We start from the raw sequence: 26,210 nt of genomic DNA, 5'->3' as shown, positions 1-26,210 counted from the left end.
AATAAAGTTCTCTGGAAAACTCGGCGTTAACTAAATAATGCATGTCTTTGTCACGGAGAATGAATCTGTTAATGAAATGAAAACACGCAGCTTCAATTTCCAGCAAAGTTTTATCCCATATTGCTGCTGTGGTTATATGTATTAGGTGTCAACGGGTACCAGCCGCTTAATTTCTACGCAACGTTGGTTGTGACAAAGCGTGTCACGGTTGCAACAGAGCGAGTAATTGTGGTATGTTTTAATAAATACCACGGCTGTAACAACAAACAAACAATAATTTGAGAAACACCTGCCAGTCGTGTGTCTGTATAGTTGTATTAATACTTCGTCTACAGTTTACATTCTTTGAGCAATCGCATCATTCTCATTTCTATAAAAGTGCGGCAACCACGCGTAATGTGCCCTGAGCCAACGTCGTGTGTAATTACTGCTGTTCATGCGCTTTCCTACGTGATTGGTGCGGCGTTTAGTTCGCAGCAACTAAAGTAGAATGACCGAATCGCGTTCATAAGAACTTTACCTCTTCAATTTACATTTGATCGTGGAATATTTGGCGAAACATCATAAAACCATGGCTTACTATATAGAGATATCTCTAGCAGGCAGTGCATAAACATAGTGTAAGACCGATAGATACCGGGGCATTTTTACCGATAGTCAATTGCCAATCAACGCCGTACGCATTTCGAGGCAGATATTGGCGTACTGTAGTTAACGCGTACTGAGGTCAACCGATACGTTGATTCATGCTGTTCTCAGTTTGTCGGGTTGACGTTGTTTTAGGTATGCGGTTCCGACAAGCTTGTTTACACCTTTATGTATGAAGGATGTAGAAATGAAATGTGTTTGGTTTAAAACTGTTCAAGTTTATATTAATGCGTAATGGTAACATGTGTTTTTTAGGTTAAAAATAATTGTATTTTTGGAATTAAATTTGGAAAACATTCATTGGAGAAAGGCAACGATCTACTGTGAGTAAGTAGATATATATAATACTGTGGGGTAAGATGGGACATCGTTAGCAACTAAATTTTCTAATCGTGTTTTTAACGATTAACAATGCTGCAACAGTCGGGAAGCTACGGTTATATAAACCTGTAAATATTATTTGTTTACTACCGAACGGGACAAGGAAAGGTGTCCCATTTTACCCCACTGTATGATACTTTTATTGGTTTGTACGAATGTAAGGTGTGGTACCACGTCACTTATATGCAATCGTGGTGAAATAACGATAAACAGTAAGAGTGTCAATGTGGGAAAGTTATATCATTAAGTGCTGTAAATTAAGTGGGCGAGGTGTTGGTTAAGTTACGTTGCAAATGATATAAACGTTTGCGCAATACTGTGTAAGTAGGAAAAGACTGTGATTACCGCAAATGCTAATAACTTTACCGTATACATGTGTTCGTACAGCTTTCCGCTGTTAGCGTTTGTTACAACGAAGTGTTTTTTATTCTTATCCTTGCTTTTTCGTTATTGGAAAATTTGGTTCAAATTATTGCTATTTGTTCGGCTATCTAGCTCCACCAAGCGTCTTGTATCTTGAATAAAAAAATATAATCCGGCAAAGTGACGCAAACCAAAACAAATTCAAACAAGCATATTTATATGCATATGAATGACTGAATGTTACATTTATTTATTTATATACATAAACTTTATAGTGTGTATAGAGTACGCTGTATCCAATTAAATAAAACCAAGAAAAGTACAGTTTTAAAAAAATTAGGCATAAAATGTTCTCAGAACAATAAATAATTTGATGTATTTTAAAATACACAGTATTTGAAATAGTGCAGCATGATTGAAGATAAAATCTGCATAGAAAAAAACGTTTAAAAATATTTAGCGTTTTGATTGAGCTGTTATTGAACAAATCTTTTTGCGTAGAATTTCTTGCCAATCATCGCCTTTCCTTAACCTTTCGTATCTGTAATAAATAATAGCTTTTTTAATATTTTTAAAGCCTCGGAAGTTGTTTAGCGACATCAAAGAACCAATAGATTTTTACATGAGAAAAATATTTAAACATAAATGGCTTATAGCCTGCTGGGTGTAGCAACAACCCTTATTTTACCCCAAATAAAATATCGCACTGATATTTACGTTTGCAACTAAATGTTTGTTACCTGGCGTCATTTTCATTCAGATCATCAATCCTTGGTGATCTTTTCAGAGGCAACCCAGCTTTTATGACAGCTTCACTGAATTTAGCAGCTGATGCTGTAGCAAGACAGATGGCTGAATTTCCGGAATGTTTGTATCTGTTTAATAAAAGCAAATGAGGAAACTGTAACAAGGAAATTAAGTGTCTCCTATATTCACCCTTCTGTCAATCCATAGAAACAAGCAACAGCAGTAGCTGTATGTGGGCAGATGTGATATTCGTTTTCCTTCCAACAGCGTTGTATTGTATTAATAATTACATCATCACCTGCTGATGCGGATCGGAGGGTGGATTTCACCTGATTTTGACACATTATACTAACAATACCTTTCGCCATAAACTACAACTTAAGTTGTAAGATAATCAAACCTTTTCCATCAAATCAGTTGGCAGCGTTGTAGAACCTGAAGTCCTGAACTCTTTCATTATCTTTGAAACAATTTTTCCGTCACTTCCAGACAACAACCAAAGAATTCGCTCAAAATTGATTGGGAACTAAAGAAAAATTCAATGTGAACACCAAAACCGACTTCAAACACACAGTGTCTTACTGCGATATCCATGGCTGGCGCGAGTGTAAGATGGGAAGGAGCCTGATCAATTACACCCGTTTTTAGAACTTGATTTAAAAAATCATTCTTGTTTGAAACGCAGACAATCCCCAAAGGAATTCCCATTTTTTTAGCAATCAAGCAAGCTGTGATAAAAAAACATTTATTTTGTTTTTTTAAAATACCGATCTTATAGCATTTATATAATGTGTGGAAAGTCAGTGTGCATATATTTATTAACAGACATGTTTCAGTATAGAATTCAGGAGGTAAATATGAATAATAATTATAAATGGTGTTGAAATTGACCTTCGTTAGCATCAATACAGGCTTGGACCTTATCATTTTTTGTTTCTAAACAAAATATTCAAACTGTGCACGTTGACTGAATATTATATAAATGTACATACATGTAGTGTTTCCAAATCCACCAACAGGGATAATGATGTCCACAGGTTCACCAACTTCATTAGCAGTTTGTAGATAAGCATAAACATGGTGAACTATCTGGAATAAAGACAGTGATGAACAACACAAGAAACTAAGCTCCAACATCAGATATTTAGTGCTTGAATTTTTATCTTACATCGACTCAACTGTCTATATGTGACCAGTGACTACAATTATATTATCAATTATATGAAAAAAAATGACTAAGAATTTTTTTTTTTAAGACTAAAAATTTTTGTGTTAAAAAACCAGCCATTTGTAAATCATTTCTTTAGTTTTGTATCAAAACCTTAAGATATATACACCATGTCCTGTCATACCTGTACCATAATACGACACCAGTTCTGGGAGTTAAGTGTTCCAACAGAATGCTCAGTGACAAACTTATGATCCGTGAAAATCTTTTCCACAAGTTCATCAGCATCATCTGAACTGGCTGCATCAACTATCACATAAGGATGGTCATTAGGTTATTGTAGCCTACATTGCATTAGCTAGCAAGGCATGTCTTTGCCACTGTTGATGGGGGTATGTGTTCTTGGGGAAGACATTTCACAGCAATTCCAAACCAGTGGTCACTAATGGGTTGTCTAAATTGTCAACAATACAGAAAAATATTTACCCACAAAGTAACATACATGGTAACTCGTAAACTGGCACGAGGTGTATGAAACAGAACACCAGTGTTATAACGACTTTCTAGGCACGCGAGGATGAAGCAAGTTACATTCATTCAGATTGTCCACCTGCATAAACATGCATGTTATCAGCTTGAATTGTTGTCATCATGAGTTCCTGTAGTTTCGCAATCTTTTGATATGCGAACATTACAATAATATCCAAGTTATCCAACCCAATAGAATTCTGCATTGCACTGCTGCCGGTATCACCAGAAGTGACTGGAAAAAAGAACCATTTATTATATAAATCTGAGAATGCTTAAGTAAAACGGTTCAAAAAGCAGAAATTATTGCCAATACTTAAAAATTAATACCCTAATTGACAGTTGTATCGTAATCGTATGGTACTATTTGTGTGTTGACCATAACATACCAACAACTGCTGTGAAATGTCGGTCTCGCTTCTTTAAAAAATAATTGACAAACTGGGTGGTGCAGGACATTGCCAAATCCTTGAATGCTAAAGTTTTTCCATGCCACATCTCCAATACATTTAAATCATTTATCAGTCTTTCTATTCGCAGCGCATCAGGAATATCAAATGAAGACAAAGCTGCATCTATTAACTCTGTAAAGAAAGTTATCGCAAGTAGCACACGGGTAAAGGTCTGGTGGAATATCTAAAACACTAAGGATACAGATTCCTTTTTGCATTGCCACATATTGCATAATAAACCTCTACTCCAAAATTGTACAGCTATCAGATTAGGTATAGTTGGTTTATGGTTATATATCAGGAATTATAGTTATGGGCCATGGCTATAAAGAAACACTCGCAACATGTAGTTCTTGCTAATGAAATGTGCAGGACATTTATTTAAGGCTGATTTATTCGAAGTTTTACAATAATTCAAACAAAACGCACAGAAACCAGGAGAATCTCTAACCTTGCTGTTCTTTTAAAGATATTTCAGTTGTTGACACAAACAAAGGAATAATTTCTTTCACCAATTCCACATAACTTAACCCTTTCCAACGTTGTAGGGTTGCAAGAGATACTATAGAATTAATGTAACAGTCATGTCAGTTCGATGTTTGCAATGTGTTTGTTTGGGTTTTTCCCAGAAAATGTTTGGGTTTTTCCCAGAAAATGTTTGGGTTTTTCCCAGAAATGCGTGCATAAGCCCTTTGCAATCAATACTTGATACTTCCATAATAATATTTATTAAATAAGGGCAAAATGGTTTACACGAAAACCCGCAAAAAGCAATACTAAAAAATATCTCCTAGAAGAATAAAGAAAACTTTTTAAACAGACTATTGGGCAAGCCGCTAATGCATGTATCCATGTTTGTGTATTACCTATGTACTTACTATTTGGTATTGTTTCTGGCATCAACAATCCGCCATCTTCGGTATAAGCAGTAAATAACGCTTCCTCGAAGGTTATGTCAACGGTTTTTCCCCTTGTACTTACGAATCTCATTTTTTCTTTTTTGCAGCAGGCACCCGATTCGACTCGTGATTAGCCTTAGACATGAGAGAAAGTTCGACAAATATTAGCGCATGAATGGGCGCAAAATAATACTTTCATACCATAGCGGTACGCGATTAACGCTATATATGGTTAAGTGCGTGATGTTGATTATAAAGCGAAAACGTGAGGCATTTAAATTATGACATTGGCAAAACAGTTAATTAGGGTTACCGTGTCTGTAGGTATTTGCAGTGAATTGTAGACTTGAAAAAGGTAAAAAGCATTAGTTTGGCAACATATTCTTGCTTTGTTTTAAGTTATTAATAGAGTACCAATTACCAGATTTGGTTCATTCAGTGCACCTTTTAGGCTTTTTATTCCATCCAAAAGATGCAGATTGTACTAAAGAACGTAAATTTGTGCCAAAAGTAGCCCTGCTGTATATTTAAACATTCCCCAGTCAATCTTAATAGCAATTGACACATTCATAATTCAGTCTGTAATTGCTTAAAAACAGGTTGAGCGTTACCTTTTTTATATTTGTGTTTAGGTACCGGCTACTTCCCCTCCGTGACTATTCACCCCGCTACTTCCCCTGCGTAACTATTCAGCCCGGTTACTTCCCCTCCATAACTAACTAACTATTCACCCCAGCTACTTTCCCTCCGTGACAATTCCCCCTGGCTACTTCCTCCCATGACCATTCCCCCCGGCTACTTCCCCTCCGTGACTATTTCCCCCGCTACTTTCCCCAATGACCATTCCCTCGGCTACTTCCCTCTCATGACCATTCCCCCGGCTACTTCCCCTTCGTGACTATTCCCCCTTGCTACTTTCCCCTGTGACAATTTCCCCGGCTACTTCCCGCCATGACTATTCCCCCCGGCTACTTCCCCTCCGTGACTTTCCACCCGGCTACTTCCCCTCCGTGACTTTTCACCCGGCTACTTCCCCTTCGTGACTATTCCCCCGGCTTTTTTCCTTCCATGACTATCCACCCTGGCTACTTCCCCTCATGGCCGTTCCCCCGGCTACTTACCCCATAGCCGTTACCCCCGGCTACTTCCCCCATCACTATTTCCCCCGACTACTTCCCCTCCGTAACTATTCACCCGGCTATTTTCCCCATGACTATTTCGCCCGGCTACTTCCCCCCATCACCATTCCCCCGGCTACTTCCCCCATCACCATTCCCCCCGGCTACTTCCCCCCATCACCATTCCCCCCGGATACTTCCCCTCATGATCATTCCCCAGGCTACTTCCCCTCGGTGACTATTACCCCTCTGTGACTATTTCCCCCGGCTACTTCCACGGTTCCACCCATGACTATTCCCCCCAGCTACTTACCCCATGGCCGTTACCCCCGGCTACTTCCCCCCATGACTATTTCACCCGGCTACTTCCCCCATGACCGTTCCCCCGGCTATTTCTCCCCATGACCATTCCCCCCGGCTACTTCCCCTCATGACTATTTCACCCGGCTACTTCCCCAATGACCGTTCCCCCGGCTATTTCTCCCCATGACTATTCCCCCCGCTACTTCCCCCATGACTATTCCCCCCGGCTACTTTCCCTCGGTGACTATTCCCCCGGCTACTTCCCTTCATGACTATTTCCCCGGCCATTCCCCCCCCCCGCTACTTCCCCTCCGTGACTATTCCCCCTGTCTGTCCCACATGAACCAATATCCGGTGTGTTCACGTTTAAACATCTTTTGTTTATTCGAAAAACCAGTACTCCTGCTCAATTGATACCTTTCATTTAAAAAAAAACGATAATAGCTATATAATAAAATATTAATACCAAATTTAGCTCTCCGCTTTATGTGACTTAATGTGTCTATTCCACAAGAAAAAGAGAATAAGCACGAAGTGCTAGGAAAACTTAAAACAGAGGTTCGAAAAATCTACAATGAAAAATATTATGAGTAATTATTTAAACTGTTATATTGCTGTCAAGATTTTGTATTGCAGTTTCTAATACTTAAAATTTAATCTTTACAGCAGAAGCTGTTGGGCAAACAGCAAGAATGCCATATTCGAAAATCTATGAGTTTTGATTGAAAATGAATGGTTTGCCCGGTGGGATACCATTTAAATGCCCGTCCGGATATGGCCCAGCAGCATGCAAGAAATTGATTCAATATAAAGAAAATTTGAAACTTTTGCTGCACCAGTAAGTGTTTAGATTTTTGGGGAAATAAGTATATTGTGAGGCTGTGAGCCATGGGTTTGGAAACTTTTTGGCTAAGATTACATTTTGCAAATATATCTTGGTAAACAAGTACAAGCAATCAAAATAATTGTCACCTGGCATTTCCTAGCATGCTTGTTACGATTGGATTATTTTAGTTGATTGTTGTTACAAATGGATTGTTATGTTATGGAAAGTCACGAAAAAAGTTGTAACAATCATGCCAAGATTGAATTTATCCTATATCTGGATTCACATAGGTTCCTCGTTCCAGACCCATGGTTTAAGAAAGCAATAATACATGCATATACATAGGTATGCTTTAAAGGTTAAACTATGTTTTGGTAATGAATTAGGAAAAAAGCTTTTTCGATAGTACTTTGATTTACACTTTTAGTGTGTCTTTTGTTTGTGGACATGTACTCAGTTTACATTCACTTGTATTTTTGTTATCATATAATAAAGGGGTTTGAAATAGTAGTATTTAATTTTTTTCAGAGAAATTCATATAGAATGCAACCAAATAAAGATTGTGATGGAAGAAAATAATGATTGGCTGAATTCCAAGAAGAATTGGACACGGCCATGCAGGAAAATTAAGTTTATATAGTAGAGTGGGGCGGTGGAGTACGATAGTTCTTCTTTCCATTGTGTATTTAAACAATTCTTTCTACTGTGTATTTAAAAAAAATTCTACTGTGTATCTAAACAATTTTTTTTACTGTGTATTTAAACAATTCTTTTTACTCTGTTGAACTGTGATTATGCCAAAACTATTACAACATATTTTTATTCTGATCGTAATAAAGGATATTTTATATACATATTAGTGTAGTAAGTCATCTGAAACATACCTGAATCCTTATTACGCACACATATCTGTACAAAGTATAATACAACTGCACAGGCGGACATAGTTTTTAAAATCTCCAACAGCAGATTACTCATGAAATTTCGCAATTTTGTGCTACAGTAGGGTGGCGCTGCAGAGCACTTATGCTTAGCCTGTTATCGAGCGTATATCTTCGCGCAACAGATGGAAGTTGCGGTAAATTTGTGTGTTTATGAAATGTATACCCCGGACTCGTGTTCCTAACTTACTTCGATGTTCGAATCACCGCCGCACGTTCGCGTTTTACCCGACCTGAGTTCGATGTTGGAAATCACCGCCGCACGTTTGCATCTCACCCGACCTGAATTCGATGTTCGAATCACCGCCGCATGTTCGCATCTCACCCGACCGGAATTCGATGTTGGAAATCACCGCCGCACGTTCGCATCTCACCCGACCTGAATTCGATGTTCGAATCACCGCCGCACGTTCGCATTTCACCCGACCTGAATTCGATGTCCGAAATCACCGCCGCACGTTCGCATTTCACCCGACATGAATTCGATGTTCGAATCACCGCCGCAAGTTCGCATCTCACCCGACCTGAATTCGATGTTCGAAATCACCGCCGCACGTTCGCATTTCACCCGACCTGAATTCGATGTTCGAATCACCGCCGCACGTTCGCATCTCACCCGACCTGAATTCGATGTTCGAAATCACCGCCGCACGTTCGCATTTCACCCGACCTGAATTCGATGTTGAAATCACCGCCGCACGTTCGCATCTCACCCGACCTGAATTCGATGTTCGAAATCACCGCCGCACGTTCGCATCTCACCCGACCTGAATTCGATGTTCAAATCACCGCCGCACGTTCGCATCTCACCCGACCTGAATTCGATGTTCGAATCACCGCCGCACGTTCGCATCTCACCCGACCTGAATTCGATGTTCGAATTCACCGCCGCACGTTCGCATTTCACCCGACCTGAATTCGATGTTGAAATCACCGCCGCACGTTCGCATCTCACCCGACCTGAATTCGATGTTCGAAATCACCGCCGCACGTTCGCATCTCACCCGACCTGAATTCGATGTTCGAATTCACCGCCGCACGTTCGCATCTCACCCGACCTGAATTCGATGTTCGAAATCACCGCCGCACGTTCGCATCTCACCCGACCTGAATTCGATGTTCAAATCACCGCCGCACGTTCGCATCTCACCCGACCTGAATTCGATGTTCAAATCACCGCCGCACGTTCGCATCTCACCCGACCTGAATTCGATGTTCGAATCACCGCCGCACGTTCGCATCTCACCCGACCTGAATTCGATGTTCGAATCACCGCCGCACGTTCGCATCTCACCCGACCTGAATTCGATGTTCGAATCACCGCCGCACGTTCGCATCTCACCTGACCTGAATTCGATGTTCGAAGTCACCGCCGCACGTTCGCATCTCACCCGACCTGAATTCGATGTTCGAATCACCGCCGCACGTTCGCATTTCACCCGACATGAATTCGATGTTCGAATCACCGCCGCACGTTCGCATCTCACCCGACCTGAATTCGATGTTCGAATCACCGCCGCACGTTCGCATCTCACCCGACCTGAATTCGATGTTCGAATCATCGTCGCACGTTCGCATCTCACCCGACCTGAATTCGATGTTCGAATCACCGCCGCACGTTCGCATTTCACCCGACCTGAATTCGATGTTCGAATCATCGTCGCACGTTCGCATCTCACCCGACCTGAATTCGTTGTTCGAATCACCACCGTACGCGTTCGCATCTCACCCGACCTGAATTCGATGTTCGAATCACCGCCGCACGTTCGCATTTCACCCGACATGAATTCGATGTTCGAATCACCGCCGCACGTTCGCATCTCACCCGACCTGAATTCGTTGTTCGAATCACCACCGTACGCGTTCGCATCTCACCCGACCTGAATTCGATGTTCGAATCACCGCCGCACGTTCGCATTTCACCCGACATGAATTCGATGTTCGAATCACCGCCGCACGTTTACATTTCACCATTTGCATTTTTCCTATAGCATTCTTAGTTTTTAATAGGGCCAATATTTCAACTTCTATCTGTTGCGTGAAGTGATACACTTGATAACAGGCCAAGCATAAGTGCTCTGCAGCGCCACCTTACTGTAGCACAAAATTGCGAAATTTCATGAGTAATCTGCTGTTGAAGATTTTAAAACCTATGTACGCCTGTGCAGTTGTATTATACTTTGTACAGATATGTGTGCGTAATAAGGATTCAGGTATGTTTCAGATGACTTACTACACTAATATGTATATAAAATATCCTTTATTACAATCTTTTATTCATTATTATTTGGATTTTGAAGGCATCTGTTACCAGTTAAAATATCTTTCTCTCTCTTTTTATTTATAGTAGGGTGGGGTAAGATAGAACATGATTTTATTCTCTTTCCTCCTCCCATTTGGTGATAAACAAACATAAAAATTTTTTTTTTTCTTGCCTACGCTATGCCATCTTATTCCACCATACTATAGTTTATAAGGGACTTAATGGTTGACTGTTTTAATACAACTGCCAAATGTTGTGCACCGTCCGACACTTCTTCAACTTTACACTTGATAGAATAGAAGCTACGTTTTAAGACTTCTTGATCTTACAACACAGAGAATTTTAGATAAAATCAGTTTTACATAATGTTTTATTCACATTCATCATCATCATCATCATCACTTTCATTAGTAACAGAGTCCAGTGCCTCATTTTATTCACTTCAATTAGATCACACATAAAATCCACATAAGAATTCTTTGTAATTAAAGGCGTTCGTGGCTCTGTATCAACAGTAATTTGGCTCCAGCTCTCTCCAGCATTTTGATAAACCCATTCGTTTTTCCTTGTATGTCTTTGAATCTAATATCAAAATACAAATTAAAAATGAGCTAATTTTGAAAAAAGTTCATTGGGTACAAAGGTATAACCTGTGTCATTTCTCTCCATATCATTTATGATACCAGTTGCAGAGAAATCACTGGTGCATGACTTTAACTTGTTGGTATGTGAACATGAAGGTGTAACATTGTATGATTTAACGTTTGTGCCAGCTAAGTAGAATGTGTCATACAACAACGATGTAGATTTTTTTCTTTTACCCGGAACTTTAACTTTAAATGGACCACATCGTATCTTTATTCTGTAAAAGAATGTTATTTAATATTTACATAATAGGCCTCGCCCATCATTCTATCATAGGTTAGTTATCATTAAACTATAAACACTACAACGTTAAAATATAAATAGAACTCATTTCAATCTCATCATTCTAACTTTTACTTACACATTACACCAATTGTACAGAGGGTAACTGGTAAAGCGACGGAGGGAAATAGTTACAGAGGGGAAGTAGCCGTGGGGAATGGTCATGGGGGGAAGTAGCCGAGGGAATGGTCACCGAGGGGATGTAACCGGGGGAATGGTCATGGGGGGGGAAGTAGCCGAGGGGAATGGTCACCGAGGGGATGTAACCGGGGGGATGCTCATGGGGGAAGTAGCCGAGGGGAATGGTCACCGAGGGGAAGTAACCGGGGGGAATAGTCACGGAGGGGAAGTAGCCCGGGGAATGGTCATGGGGGGAAGTAGCCGAGGGGAAAAGTCACGGAGGGGATGTAACCGGGGGGATGGTCATGGGAGGAAGTAGCCGAGGGGATGTAACCGGGGGGAATAGTCACGGAGGGGAAGTAGCCGGGGGGGAATGGTCACCGAGGGGAAGTAGCCGGGGAAATGGTCATGGGGGGTAAGTAGCCGAGGGGAAAAGTCACGGAGGGATGTAACCGGGGGGATGGTCATGGGGGGGAAGTAGCCGAGGGGAATGGTCACCGAGGGATGTAACCGGGGGGAATGGTCATGGGGAGAAATAGCCGGGGGAATGGTCATGGGGGAAGTAGCCGGGTGAAATAGTCATGGGGGAAGTAGCCGGGGGAATAGTCACGGGGGAAAGTAGCGGGGGGAATGGTCATGGGGAAATTAGCCAGGTGAATAGTCACGGAGGGGAAGTAGCGGGGTGCATAGACACGGAGGGGAAGTAGCCGGGGAGAATAGTCATGGAGGAATTAGCCGGGGGGGAATAGTCATGAGGGGAAGTAGCCGGGGGAATAGTCATGGGGAAGTCGGGGTGAATAGTCATGGGGAAGTAGCTGGGTGAATAGTCACGGAGGGAAAGTAGTGGGGGGAATGGTCATGGGGGAAGTAGCCGGGAGGAATGGTCATGGGGGAGAAGTAGCCGGGGTGAATAGTTACGGAGGGGAAGTAGCCGGGGGGAATGGTCATGGGGGGAAGTAGCTGGGGGGAAAGGTCATGGGGGAAGTAGCTGGGGGAAAGGTCATGGGGGGAAGTAGCCGGGGGAAAGGTCATGGGGGAAGTAGCCGGGGGGAAAGGTCATGGGGGGAAGTAGCCGGGGGGAATAGTTACGGAGGGGAAGTATGAAAAACAAATATGAAAAAGGAGACCCTCAACCTGTGTTAAGATTGACTGGAGAATGTTTAAATATACAGCAGGGCTACTTTTGGCACAAATCTACGTTCTTTAGTACAATCTGCATCGTTTGGATGGAATAAAAAGCTTAAAAGGCGCACTGAATGAACCAAATCTGGTAATTGGTACTCTATTAATAACCTAAAACAAAGCAAGAATATGTTGCCAAACTAATGCTTTTTACCTTTTTCAATTCTACAATTCACTGCAAATACCTACAGACACGGTAACCCTAATTAACTGTTTTGCCAATGTCATAATTTAAATGCCTCACGTTTTCGCTTTATAATCAACATCACGCACTTAACCATATATAGCGTTAATCGCGTACCGCTATGGTATGAAAGTATTATTTTGCGCCCATTCATGCGCTAATATTTGTCGAACTTTCTCTCATGTCTAAGGCTAATCACGGGTCGAATCGGGTGCAGCAGGTGTACTAACTGTCCCTACTGTTGAACTTTTTCGGTGCGATTTAATATCCTTACTGTTGGTTTTAACCGTTTTGCTGCGTTTTATGTTACCACGTTCAATACGTAAGCGAATACTCGTATACATAAATACACTGGGCATTGATGTCATTTCGATTGTGTTTACCTTGCTCCTTCTTCTAACGTTCATGCTTGAATGAACATGCTCATTATCACGGGTTTATCACGTGCAGCATTACTAATTTGCTAATCCTGACATTTAAAGAATCGTAGTGGTATTATGCTAACCGCTCCGTCCATCGGTTACATTAAAGTTGAATAAAATAAGTAATTTTGCGGCTTACTTGCAGTAATATTATGTTTGCCAAAGTTGGTATATACGGACTCTGTCGTATCAAATCGTAGCTCCACCACTTTAAAACATTGCTCAAAATAAAAAAGAAGCAACAGGAAAAGTATATTTTCGCTGGTCACCTACAGTGTCGCAGAGTGTGCCGTGGTTCCAGTATTTTAACGCGTGTTTAGTTTGCCTGTGTGTTTTAGTCGCCACCCTTGCGTCCTTGTTGGTTTGGTAATAACCTCGCGCTAACTTACGAGTGAAGTGTGTGGTAACCTATATTTGTACAACTGAAAGCCGTTTGGGAATACAGAGCACTCTGCAGGCGCGCATTGCTACATCCCACCTTTATGCAATACATTGCTTAAATGCATTAGGCCTAATGATCAAATCAAATACAACGACCATTTCCCGTTTATTGAGTTTATTTAAAAGCACCAATTACTGTTTACTGCAATTTCGTATGCATTAAAAGTACATAAATTGGTATGTTAGTTAAAAGTTGTTCAGTGTGCTGTGTGCATTTACATTATACGGTTTCAAATGCAATAGAATGAAATATTAACATGCATATTCTTTTAATCTACTAAATAAGTACTTAATAATTCTGCCTAAATACGTATTTGGGAAACAAAGCACCTAAATTTGTAAAATATGCACTAAACCTTTTTGTGAGCACCTACCTATGATAAAAATAAATATTCAACGTATACTCAGAACTTAAAGCGCTAAAAATTACATTGGTAATACAGTTATGTTTTCATATTTCATGCTTCAAGACAATTGTAAAAAAAATTGAAGATATCTGGTTATATAAAGTACACCTTATAGTAGCATGATGGGTCTTTGATTACTTTTCTATCACCATCGCACCCTGAGAAGGCTTGGTAATGAAGAAAGTGGCGTTTCCCGAGTATTTTGCCTAAAAAATTAAAACATGTAGAGCCTTGGTACTCCTGCTCTATCCAGCATATACCAACCAACCTGCATATGTGAGACAACCGCTTCCACTTTGTCAGTTTTAACGAGTGTGACTGTGCATCCACCAAACCCACCGCCCGTCATGCGGCTTCCGTACACGCCAGGACATTCAAGTGCACTGTCAACCAACTCATCTACCTCGTTACAGCTTACTTCATAATCATCTCTGAGAACAATAGACAAATTTTCAATTGTTGACACAAACAAAGAAATAATTTCTTTCACCAATTCCACATAACTCAACCCTTTCCACTGTTATAGGGTTGCAAGAGAGACTAGAAAGTTAACGTAACAAAAAAATACTATGTGTGCTCCATGGGCAAAAATTGTTACAAAGACAAAAAGACCCACCGGAGTGAATTATGGCTTTCTATCATCAGTTCACCAAACAATTTGTAGTTTCCGAGTTTAAGAGCATCAGCTGCATCCATCGTTCGATTTATCTCTCCAATCACATGTCTTGCTCTTTGAAATGTAATGTTATCCATTTTATCTTTATGGTCTGCATGTAAAAATATAAATTGCATGACTAATATGTATAAAAGTAGTCATTTAATCGTTTTACACAATGACATACAACAACCTCGTTTTACAATGTATGAGTAATAATAACATGTTCTCTGCTAATTAACGCAAACACATCTTAAACTTTAAAATGAAGTAACATTTTTACCTTCCAAGTTTTTCATTGTAGCTTTGCGGAGGCTTCTCACTTTCATAATCTCAGCAGCCGCATAACATTGTCGTCTTCTGTCAGAATATTCACTTCCTGTGAGTTCGTGTCGAACATTTGAGTTTGTCACAAGAACAGAAACATCTGGATCATCAATTGGTATCAGGGTGGACTCCATGGATCTGTTAAAGTAGTTTTAAAACGACAGTGAAAAATATGTCCGGGTAAATCATCAGTAACGTTTAGCTTCAACACCCGGTCAGGTTCATGCAGTAGGGGAGTTAGAGAAATAGGCAACTCTGGCCTAAATCTCGGGTTCAATGGCCAGTTGCATTGCAGGACCTTACCAATGTAGTTTAAGATGAAATATCTTTTTAAATATTAGCTTAACTGCACTTATTTAAAGGTTTTATAAATGGGAATTTACAAATTTTAAAATTATACAATTATGCATGATTTAAATAAGGCAATTGTTTTTTTAAATACATTTGTTCCTACAGTTTCTGTTAGAATACCTGCAGTCTATAAGCAGGCCATGACCAGCTTTACCCATAACGGATATGAACTGATCCATTATCCCGCATGGCATGTTTGCAAACTTGTGTTCAGCTGATTGACAAGACAAGGCTTTGGTTTGAAGAACTGGTGCAGAGACTACAGAAAGCAGGTTGAAGTCATATTATGTTTGGCACAGCGGGTATACACCGGCCTCTAGACCAGGGGATACGGGTTCGAAGCTTGGTGCTGCCACCATTGTCGGCTTATGTGATACATACAAAATAAAGATTTCAAAAAATATTTACCCTCAAAGTTACACATATATGGTTACATAATTATGCAAATAATATATAAAAACATAACACATATCTTATCGTAACTTTTGATACTTACTAGAGCATAAAAAAGTTCTAAATTACAGAAATACAAGCACGTGTAACCTTCTGTTATTGCTTCAAGGAAGGTATACACAGCAACTTCTAATGACGCAGAACTTGACACTCCACCTCCAACTGGAACGCTGTTTACCAACACAGCTTTGAAACCAGGAATGGAAGCCACTGCAATTATGTATAAGGTAAAGTTGTTACACTTGGTTAAGTTATAACAATATATTCTTTTGGGCAAGAATGAATATAAGGTAAAACTGCACCATTTCTTCTACTTAGTTAAGTAAAATATAAACTTATTCATTTGGATGAGAATTAATACAGTCATACATATATAGCATACAATGACAATGAGACATCACAATTAAATATATTTTCAGGCACACAAGTTCTGAACATGCATACAGAATGCACATTAAAAAATCCTTACAATTAAAGCATTGGACCACCCCTTTTACATAATTCGCCCATGTTGGCTTTCCAGGTGTAAGGGGTAATCCAGGTTTAGGAGATTCAAACTGAACAACTCTAGGTTCGTCCGTTGTTTGAGCAGTGGTTGCCACGGTGATTTGGGAAGATGATGAATCAATACACCCCGCCATGATGGTAACCAAAGGCAGTGCCTAGTTCAATTATTAACTTGATTAAAAATTGGTTGAATAGTGATATATATAATTATAAAACTGTATAAATAAATAATGGCGGCCATTATGTAGTTTTTAAATTGTTAAACTTTATTTTGCACTGGTAATGAATCCTCCAGTACAAAGCAGAATAAGCTGGTGGAAAGTGCATGAGGTTGGTTGTTAGGGGGTTATTGGTTAGCAAATAAAAGCGATTCTTTACTAAGATTCTTTACTGGCACCCTTTATTTTTGGTTAATAAATTTAACAGTACTGTTTTATTGCTATAAACATTGTAGTTTTACAAGTTTTCCACATTAGTGATCTACCAACAGTGTATGTTTTGTTGGAATAGAACATCATCTTACCATTGGAAAAACAAATCCATCGTTGTAATCAGTATGCTCTCCGATTAAATTTACTCGGCCGGGTGCACAAGTAACAACGGTTGGTTCATATCCCGGGAATTGAGCGGTGAATTCGGCCTTGGCTCGCTTCACCAATTCAGAAATAGATGGGATCGCACTTAATCCAGTCATTTTTATCTCAACCACTTGCCTGCAGACCAATGTAACCTAAACGAGTAAAACGTAAACAAACAAATGCCACGAAACCACATGGGTGAACTCCCATAATAAATCTTTCTGCATAAACATCGTATATTACAAGAGACACCCCCCCCCAGAGCCATAGAAATACCGAGTAGTCCAACCCATTGTTACGTAAAACACAAATTGAACGGCAATTTGGGTCCAAAATAACACAGTAGGTATAGGGAAAATGTATGTTTTTCGGTAAATTACAGAAAAACTTGGGCCTAAAAACAAATTTAAAGGTTGAAAAATGTAAAAAACATGTGTTATTTGTTTTCTGTGTCAAAAAAAGTCAAAAATTAGAATTAGAAGCGGTTGATTTGCGACATTTTAGTCATTTAATGCGGCTAAATTTATACATTTTTTCTAAAAAATGTTTGGTAAGGTAAATAGAAGCTGTTTTACACCTTCCCACAATAGGAAAACACAAACAAAACTTAACAAGTTCGTTTAAATCCATTGTCAAAGTCACCACTTTTGCTCTATTTTGGATACACATAGACGGCAGTTGGACTACTCGGTGTTTATACGACTCTGCACCCCCCCCCCCTAATTAATGGGCACGTACTATAATTTAAATATAATTCTTTACAATTCATTATCTGGTTATTATATCAGTATAATATGATGTTTACCCACGAGGTAAAAAACATTGAATTAAAACAACCACTTCAAAGTTTGACAATAAATACCTGCACAACTATAAAGCGGGTTAGATGTGACACCAAATAAAAAGAATTTATATTAATATTATTCTGCAACTTGTCACTAATCTATTGAAATTAACGGGTTCTGCTGGTTTCTGTGCCACATAAACAACAATATTAACTTTTACCGTAATAATGTCGCACTGTTTTTAGGTAACTTGTAAATTTTATTTAAATTGTAGAATCGTACATCTATAGCGTTATGTTTCAAGCCACGGTTTGTTCGTGCGGTCTGCGACGTAGCTCATTGATGAATTAGGAATCACTCGCTTTTGAAAAAAGGAGACCTTTTGTGCAAAAAAAGGTCGTCGAACGTTGGGTAACTACCGACTCCTAATTGGGAGCAGACTATGTTATTTTCATCGTGTACAACAGCCTTGCTACCTCTCCATTTTTGTCTGTTTTGTTTGTTAAAAGAATACTGTGATTTAATTTTTTCTGCACTGCTAAGCTTCGGTATGGTGGAAAAGGCAGTTAAAATTGTTTTAGTTATCTGCGTTTTCTGGACAGTTGTAATTGGCGAAGGTAAAGTGCTTAGTTTAAATATTATGAAAATACAGGCACTATTTTAAGCACTGCAATTAATTTTATGTGTTGATATGCAGACGCACCTCATCCGTGCGACAGAGTATGTCAATCCGAAAGCACAAGGGTGTGCGAATACAATTTTACCGTAGAGTGGTAAGCATAGACGTCCATTTATAGTTTGTAAGTATAAGAACGCAAATGTATTGTGCCATCAGGTATTCAACGTTGTCGAAGGCCTGCTTTGAATGCCCGTTTGTTGAGTCGGACTGTAGTAGACCACAATGCGTTGCCGCTGACGGCCATCCTCGCGCTATTACTGTTGTCAACCGAATGCTTCCGGGTCCTTCTATTACTGTGGGTGTTTTATTTGCCGAGTCGTCAACGCAAGCAAAAAGCAAATAACGTTCAATGCATCCAGGTGTGCGAGAGCGATCGTGTTGTTGTCCGAGTGCATAATCGCTTAGATAATGGGGAAGCAACCACTATACATTGGCATGGTATGTCACAGCGAGGTACGCCGTGGATGGACGGGGTTCCAATGCTAACTCAGTGCCCAATTCCACCACAGACAACTTTTGTGTATAACTTCACAGCTACACCTGCTGGTAATTCATTCGTTAAAAAATTTCCCTTCGTGTGAGTTACAAAACATTTAGAAATAAACATAGATATATTTGATGTCAGGTACCCATTGGTGGCACGCACACGTTGGCTTCCATCGCTCAGATGGTGTGTTTGGTAGCTTTGTAGTGAGAAAACCTGATGCTAGCAATCCGCACTTTGGGGCTTATGATGACGGTTAGTGGTAGTTTCTATAAGCGTAATATATTTATAATGTCAAGTGTTTTCGCTGTCATTTTAAACCGTGAAAATCCTATATGATAATTTATAACACGCACGCGTTTAATTGATATGCTTGTGACGTCAATTTTTCATACTTTGTAGTTTTACAGACGAACACACGATTTTAGTTGGCGACTGGCTTCATCAAACTACCATGGAAAAATACATTCAACATCACCATTCAAATGGGAATAATAAAGGAGAAGGCATGCTAATCAACGGAAAAGGGGAATATACTGTAAGAGCGCGCTATATGGACCTACATTGGTATTTTCGAGAGTTATTGTTCAAACTTGACAGAGTTATACGTTAACAGAAATACCAGAGAAATAACGAAACAATTTACACGCCGATGATGAAGTACTCGGTAACTCATGGGAAGCGCTATCGGTTTCGAGTCATTAACAATGCTGCGGTTTTTTGTCCGTTCGAGGTAAAACATGACTGCTTTGTTAACATTTTCATGAGATTAAAAGTACAGTAGCGTGGGGTAAGATGGTACATGTTTTCATTTTTTCCTACTTGTCTTTGGTAGTAAATAAAGAATGTTAACGGAATCATTATACAACCGCTTCCAGTTCAATACACGAACAGGAAATATGGATTTTAGGTTCTATAACGGTAATATATCTTACCCCACAGTGTAGTATATAATATATTTTTGTTTAAAAGCTTACTGTGGATTACCATATTCTCACTATTATCGCCACGGATGGTGTTGACGTCACTGCATACAATGTAACGTCATTAGTGACGCATGGAGGTGAACGATATGACTTCGTGTTAAACGCAAATCAAGAAGCGGCTAGCTACTGGATTCGAATACAAGGACTTGCTGATTGTATGAATAGTTCACAAAGAGCTGTGCTGTGGTTGGTACATTTCCTTTCAAACATTATTTGATGTTGATTGTATACTGGCTGTAGAGGTCAAGGTTGGTTGCGCCACTGTTGCGAATTTTCTTATAAGATTTTTTGATATGGATCGTACTGCTGGACTTTCAGAGCTTAGTTTAATAATGAGCATAAAATGTTTTTATTTTGTTAAATTGCAGTCCTAAAATATTCGAGATTGGCTTCCGCACATTCCATTGGTTAAATAAACTGACCAAAGCCCCAATCCATAGGTATAGAAACTCAACCAGCGGCGCCCGGCCTGCTTCAACACCGGACACAATCAATCAAACGAAAATTAATCCGCTCAACGAAAAGGAAACATCGAACGTGAAATACGTGACAAACTTGTCGACCATTAAGAATGTGGAAACTAGATTAACTCAGAAACCAGACGTTGTTCACTTTATTGGTTTCGACTTTAAGCTAGTAAGCAGAGAGATATGTACACTACTGTGGGGAAACATGGTATATCGTTAGCGTACCTATAAATCCCATATTCCCGGATTATGTTTAAAAAAAACGCGCGATTTTAAAGAGTCGAGGCGCTACGGGTTTATATTTCTGTAAAAAATCCTTTTCCACTGTCGAATGGGATAAGAAAAGATAACGAAAATATGCCCCATCTTGCCCCACCAACCCTACTATATATTAAACCTAAATTTGCGTTTTATCAAGCACCTTTGTATACTACAGGTTAACAACCCGTCCTACCACGACAGTATTCTATATCCGATTAAATCTGTTTCAAGAGACCACCATCTATACAGCCCACAGCTGAACAACGTGACGTATCTATCCCCCCATTCACCGATTCTCAGCCAGTACGACGACATTGATGAATCGACAATATGCAATACATTTACGGGTGTTAACGTACCCAAAACTGAGGTATAAATTTTTCGTTTAATTTTGTGAAAATACTTTACTTGTGCGCTTTTTATTATTAATATTGTTTTTATAGGAAATGATAAAATGGAACGTGTTATAAAACGTTTTGTGTACCGCGATCAGTAGACTTTTCATGTGTTTGACTGATCATCGATACATGCTGTGCGCTAAAGCATTATTTGCGATTTCAAAATGTGGTTTACTTTGTTTGCAGTTTCGAGCATGCACCCACATTGCTGACGTTCAACTTGGAAGTGTTGTTGAACTAGTTGTTTTTGACGAAGGTCGAACGTTTAATGCTGGTCATCCTATGCATTTACACGGCTATCACTTTGCCGTAGTAGCCATGAATAAGTAAGGTTTATATTTAGATTCATAAATATTAGAAATACTGAGCTTAAGTTTGAGAACAACACCCTTATAATAGTATAGTTAACACTGGGTGCTGTATAAATTTGGTAAACATGCGTCAGCGTTGCGCCGCATGTGACAAAGAAAGCTAGTTACATTATCTGTGCTTCTGAACTCTCTACATTACTCCAAACCGGTACAGAACGTCTAAGTTAATTATACGCAAGAGCTCGCTGTTAAAACGCCGACTTTATAGAGTGAAAGGCTCCATTTCACTTGACGAAGTGCAGCAGCTTCACCGTAATGGGTCTATCTCCTACAATTTCAATAATCCTGTTATGAAAGACTCTGTGATTGTACCTGATGGAGGATACATCGTTATCCGATTTATTGCTGACAACCCGGGCGTTTGGTCATTTCATTGTCACCTCTCATTTCACCTTGAAGCAGGTATATACCGAAAGACACTTGCAGTTAATAATAAAACTTCATAACCGATTAAGCTATGGTGTGATGATGTAGGACTATAGGTAACTTTCTTTATTTTTGCGTGCCCGCTTGCGAGTTACCACCTATGTAACTTCGTGAATGGTTGATTTCTGTATGACCGACTGACTTTCAGAAAAACGCATGAGTAACCAAACAAACACTTTACCCACGGCGATGTAGGCTATAGTTTTACTTGGTACTGTGACTTGGAGTACGTGTGTTATTAACCTTAACTTATTCCACAGGTATGCTGATGGCTTTCAGAGTAGGTGAACAAAGTTATAAGAACAATATCCCAAGCAATTTCCCAAAGTGTGGTAATTGGGAAGCGGCCAGCAGCCACAGTAAAGCCGTTCAAGTTAACCGCGCATCAATTGCTTTGTATATTTGGACTATCGTCCTTTATGTTTTAATTGCATAGTAATATAGTACTGCGGGATAAGATGGGATACCGTTAGCACCTAAAACCCATAACTGCTGCTTCGGTTTATGTTAATTAACAACGCGCTGATAGAGTTGCGGGCTACGGTTATATTATTCTGCAAATATTTTTTATTTACCACCAAATGGGTAAATAAAATAGATTAAAAATGTGTCCCATCTTACCCCATTCTACTATATTCTGATTTAGGTGCATAAACGTTTTTCTCGCAACGATATTGCAAATGCTTTTTATAACAATATTTAATGACAACTAAACTTTATAGCATGAAGCTCTTACAATCGTTTGTTTGATTTGCAGAGTTGTTGTACGCATTTAATAAAAAACAAGTTTGTATATTTCCAACCCACGTCCTCCATTGTCATTATCAGAGCCATAGAAATACCGAGTAGTCCAACCCATTGTTACGTAAAACACAAATTGAACGGCAATTTGGGTCCAAAATAACACAGTAGGTATAGGGAAAATGTATGTTTTTCGGTAAATTACAGAAAAACTTGGGCCTAAAAACAAATTTAAAGGTTGAAAAATGTAAAAAACATGTGTTATTTGTTTTCTGTGTCAAAAAAAGTCAAAATATGATTAGAAGCGGTTGATTTGCGACATTTTAGTCATTTAATGCGGCTAAATTTATACATTTTTTCTAAAAAATGTTTGGTAAGGTAAATAGAAACTGTTTTACACCTTCCCACAATAGGAAAACACAAACAAAACTTAACAAGTTCGTTTAAACCCTTTGTCAAAGTCACCACTTTTGCTCTATTTTGGACACACATAGACGGCAGTTGGACTACTCGGTGTTTATACGACTCTGGTCATTATAATAATACCTTATTTGTTTCTTCGATTACGGTGGAGAAGTTTTGATATAAGTTTTAAATAAAAAAACGAAAAGACAGGGTATGGCGACAAAACAACAGTTAACATTACTAACAAAGTTTTGACAAAAGAAACAAAGCCCACATATTCACATACGTGATAACTCGGAGCTTTATTCTCTTTGTATTATATTAAAGAATAACTCACCCTGGTACTTTTATATTGCACAAGCGTGACGAATATACATTTAGATTTCTATCGTTATATGAAGCAGAGTCCTTCGTTATGAGGTTATCGAAAATGGCGGCTAAAAGTTACCGTTCTCTGTACTATACATTTAGATACCTTGTTTACATATCAACTTACTTCAATATTTTCCTGAATCGGTGAAATGTATTACTTCATATGTGCTGTCATTTTTGCCAGTTTAGCAGCTTTAGGTAAGTAAAGATCTTACTATAATATAAATATAAGGTCTATATGTACGTTATATAGCATATATGCTGTTTTTAAGTTCGTATCATAATGTGTAAAATATACAATTCATAATTTTAGAACTTTTCATTAAACTGCTATTTCAGTGCTATTATACAAAGTCATAAGGATAATGAGTAACCTCTTTGTTTTACTTCCCAAATTAATGCTTTTCATTGTATTTAACACTGTAATGTCTTATAAATTGATTGGTGAATATTAAATATGTAATATGTTTGACCTAAATTCGTTTGCTACAATTTTGGTTATGTAACTGAATGTGTATCATATATGCTCCACGCTCCTGACCTGATGATAAAAAGCAAACAAATTACGATATATATTTTTGTATTTTTTATTTGTCTTTAAAATAGTTGTTGTTGTGCAGGGGATGCAGTGGGAAAATACTGCAGTGATTTACTGGATTGTCCAGGATCAGAATTATGTTGCTCAAACAACCTGTGTTGTGACTTTGAGACCAGTATTTCTTCAACTGTTACAACCATCAGGTAAGCATTTAACAGACTAGGCATTTAAAAGCCCATGGGCATTTAACATACTTCAATTAAATGAATGTTTATTCAATTAATCTCTTTTAATGCTGCATCAGTTAGTCAGTTACAAAAGTACGCAATTAATATTAAAGGCAACAGTCTGTAATAAATTCCTCTTTCTTTATGATTTAAACCGAACTAACCCTTACACTGCCATAGCAGCCAAATATTTGATCTTTTTAAAAAAATATGAGAGCGCCAAGTTTTTGATCTTTTTAACAAATGTAAGTTAAAAAAGCGAGGCGGTCATACCCCCAGAGTAAGGTCTAAAAGGGGTGTGTTTTAGGCAGTAAAAGAATGTGTTGTACTTGTACTAACATTTTTTATATATATTTTTTATATATACTCTTTTCTCAATAACTTGATAACAATAAATCGATACGTATGAAAGCTAACACGAATGATAGAACTTGTTGATGCTCAGTTAAACTGCCGATAGTTAAAATAAATATTATAAAGAGAATCTGCAGTAAAGAGTGAAATTTGCCAATGTGTATCAGTATATGAAATATATTTGCGATGTTACAAGAAGAACAACAGAAACTGAAAATACGAACCAGCATTTTGTGTGAAATCTAATTAAAATTCCGATTGTTGAACCAATAAATCTCTCAGCATTGGTGTAATCGTTGCAATTGTGGTCGGAATTCTGCTTTGTATTGGTGGTTGTATTGCTGCATGTGTATGCTGCTGTAAAAGGAACCAACCCACTTACCATAACCCTCCCGTGGTCACAACTACCACTGTACATACACAACAACCTGTAGTTGGTAAGTAAACTTTAAAACACTACATTATAAACTAGTTTTATACTTGTGTAGTTTTGGTTATGTGATACGTGTGGTCTTATATTATGTTATTATTATTACTTTACCACATTTTGCTAAAAGTGACGATTCAATTTTAATTTTTTTTTACCTCACTTCACAGATACAACAAGTTACAAGGATATGTATTCGTATATTGACAAATTGTTTTTATCTAGGTGTAACCAACCCGACTGGGTATGCCCATGTTCCCCAAAACGCATACCCACCCCAACAACCCCCCTACCCACCCCAACCTTACCCCAGCCAATCTGCTTACCCACCCCAACCCCAACCACACCCCCAACCCTATCCCAGCCAATCCCCCTACCCACCCCAGCCCCAACCGTATCCAACACAGCAGGGTTATCAAACGCAGCCCCCTCCCTATGAACCCCCACCACCAGCAACCAACCCTGAATATAAAGGACAAGATGGCACGTTGTATAATTCAGAATCGCACCCACCAGCAACTGCCCCTTCCCCTTATGGATTGTAAATACAAAACCTTGCCATAAACAAATTTGAAATTTGTTTAAAAACTTGAAAAGCTACCCATTGAGCTAATGGGGTAATTACAATAGCAATTTGTGAAAAACTGTTTTTGTGAATGTTTTATTTTTAGTAACAATTTTACACAATTTGAACGCTTACAATGCAGTTTATCTAAAAAATTACAAAATCACTGATTTTTTGCAGATTGGATTTTTATTAGTTTAGTTAATAAATTGTGCAGATTTAATTATGGTTAAAACAGTATTTATTTCCGTAATCATGTAAAGTGTTCGCTCATTTTTCTGTTCTCGTTATGTGAAATACTCTTTCGTAATACTTTGATTGCATGTTGGTATTATATTATTGATCACCCTGAATCCGTGAGCAGCTAACGTTTTCTGTAACTTTCGTTTTCAATAAATAACACAATGTAACTGTCCATGTTCACTTAACGCCAGTGCGGCCATGAATACACTGCGGATTATGGTAGCTTTAGTAGCAATTTTAAACACGAAGAACAACGGGGGACCGAACCTACTGCGTATATAGGATGCTGT

General features: G+C 38.9%; 5 protein-coding genes and 1 long non-coding RNA gene across 11 annotated transcripts; 3 read left to right on the top strand and 3 right to left on the bottom strand.

Moving 5' to 3' along the window:
* Positions 1–1,622: 1,622 nt before the first annotated feature.
* LOC149739186 (threonine synthase-like 2) lies at positions 1,623–13,461 on the bottom strand. The gene is made up of 12 exons (XM_089874222.1): positions 13,271–13,461; positions 5,166–5,296; positions 4,739–4,849; positions 4,225–4,419; positions 3,918–4,070; positions 3,492–3,616; positions 3,132–3,228; positions 2,722–2,867; positions 2,540–2,665; positions 2,329–2,468; positions 2,133–2,267; positions 1,623–1,933 (listed from the first exon to the last, which is right to left on the bottom strand). Exons 2-12 carry the CDS (start codon positions 5,275–5,277, stop codon positions 1,849–1,851), a joined length of 1,425 nt encoding a protein of 474 aa, XP_089730348.1. The 5' UTR covers positions 5,278–5,296; positions 13,271–13,461; the 3' UTR covers positions 1,623–1,848.
* Positions 5,303–8,287, top strand: LOC149739188 (uncharacterized). Of its 4 annotated transcripts, none has more exons than XR_016384580.1 (4): positions 5,303–5,541; positions 7,083–7,165; positions 7,277–7,445; positions 7,962–8,287. It is a non-coding gene; the product is annotated as an uncharacterized LOC149739188 (long non-coding RNA). The 4 variants fall into 4 exon arrangements; XR_016384577.1 differs by having other exon boundaries at positions 7,274–7,445; XR_016384579.1 differs by having other exon boundaries at positions 7,083–7,197; positions 7,274–7,445.
* Positions 7,815–10,489, bottom strand: LOC149739187 (uncharacterized). Its single transcript, XM_089874241.1, has 2 exons — positions 8,802–10,489; positions 7,815–8,656 (listed from the first exon to the last, which is right to left on the bottom strand). The coding sequence occupies exon 1, from the start codon at positions 10,192–10,194 to the stop codon at positions 9,424–9,426; it is 771 nt and encodes a 256-aa protein (XP_089730367.1). The 5' UTR covers positions 10,195–10,489; the 3' UTR covers positions 7,815–8,656; positions 8,802–9,423.
* A 550-nt stretch (positions 13,462–14,011) lies between the features above and the next one.
* On the bottom strand, positions 14,012–17,391 carry LOC149739185 (galactokinase-like). The gene is made up of 8 exons (XM_089874224.1): positions 17,137–17,391; positions 16,576–16,768; positions 16,197–16,316; positions 15,774–15,912; positions 15,259–15,440; positions 14,937–15,087; positions 14,589–14,751; positions 14,012–14,526 (listed from the first exon to the last, which is right to left on the bottom strand). Exons 1-8 carry the CDS (start codon positions 17,305–17,307, stop codon positions 14,455–14,457), a joined length of 1,191 nt encoding a protein of 396 aa, XP_089730350.1. The 5' UTR covers positions 17,308–17,391; the 3' UTR covers positions 14,012–14,454.
* Positions 17,392–18,177: 786 nt separating this feature from the next.
* LOC149739184 (multicopper oxidase 3-like) lies at positions 18,178–22,850 on the top strand. Of its 2 annotated transcripts, none has more exons than XM_089874219.1 (13): positions 18,178–18,387; positions 18,674–18,749; positions 18,812–18,950; positions 19,015–19,201; positions 19,281–19,394; positions 19,550–19,677; positions 19,756–19,872; positions 20,112–20,311; positions 20,566–20,761; positions 21,029–21,223; positions 21,438–21,577; positions 21,831–22,024; positions 22,309–22,850. In XM_089874219.1, the coding sequence occupies exons 3-13, from the start codon at positions 18,927–18,929 to the stop codon at positions 22,482–22,484; spliced, it is 1,671 nt and encodes a 556-aa protein (XP_089730345.1). In that variant the 5' UTR covers positions 18,178–18,387; positions 18,674–18,749; positions 18,812–18,926; the 3' UTR covers positions 22,485–22,850. The 2 variants fall into 2 exon arrangements, with proteins under 2 accessions (XP_089730345.1, XP_089730344.1); XM_089874218.1 differs by lacking the exon at positions 18,178–18,387 and adding an exon at positions 18,400–18,593.
* A 754-nt stretch (positions 22,851–23,604) lies between these two features.
* On the top strand, positions 23,605–26,087 carry LOC149739183 (uncharacterized). 2 transcript variants are annotated; one of them, XM_089874244.1, is made up of 4 exons: positions 23,605–23,764; positions 24,187–24,307; positions 24,968–25,122; positions 25,338–26,087. In XM_089874244.1, exons 1-4 carry the CDS (start codon positions 23,716–23,718, stop codon positions 25,655–25,657), a joined length of 645 nt encoding a protein of 214 aa, XP_089730370.1. In that variant the 5' UTR covers positions 23,605–23,715; the 3' UTR covers positions 25,658–26,087. The 2 variants fall into 2 exon arrangements, with proteins under 2 accessions (XP_089730370.1, XP_089730371.1); XM_089874245.1 differs by having other exon boundaries at positions 25,283–26,087.
* Positions 26,088–26,210: the final 123 nt, after the last annotated feature.

This window comes from Ciona robusta, chromosome 3, assembly GCF_009617815.1.
Source record: "Ciona robusta chromosome 3, ASM961781v2".
NCBI lineage: Eukaryota > Metazoa > Chordata > Ascidiacea > Phlebobranchia > Cionidae > Ciona > Ciona robusta.
This window is presented reverse-complemented; position numbering and strand designations above follow the sequence as displayed.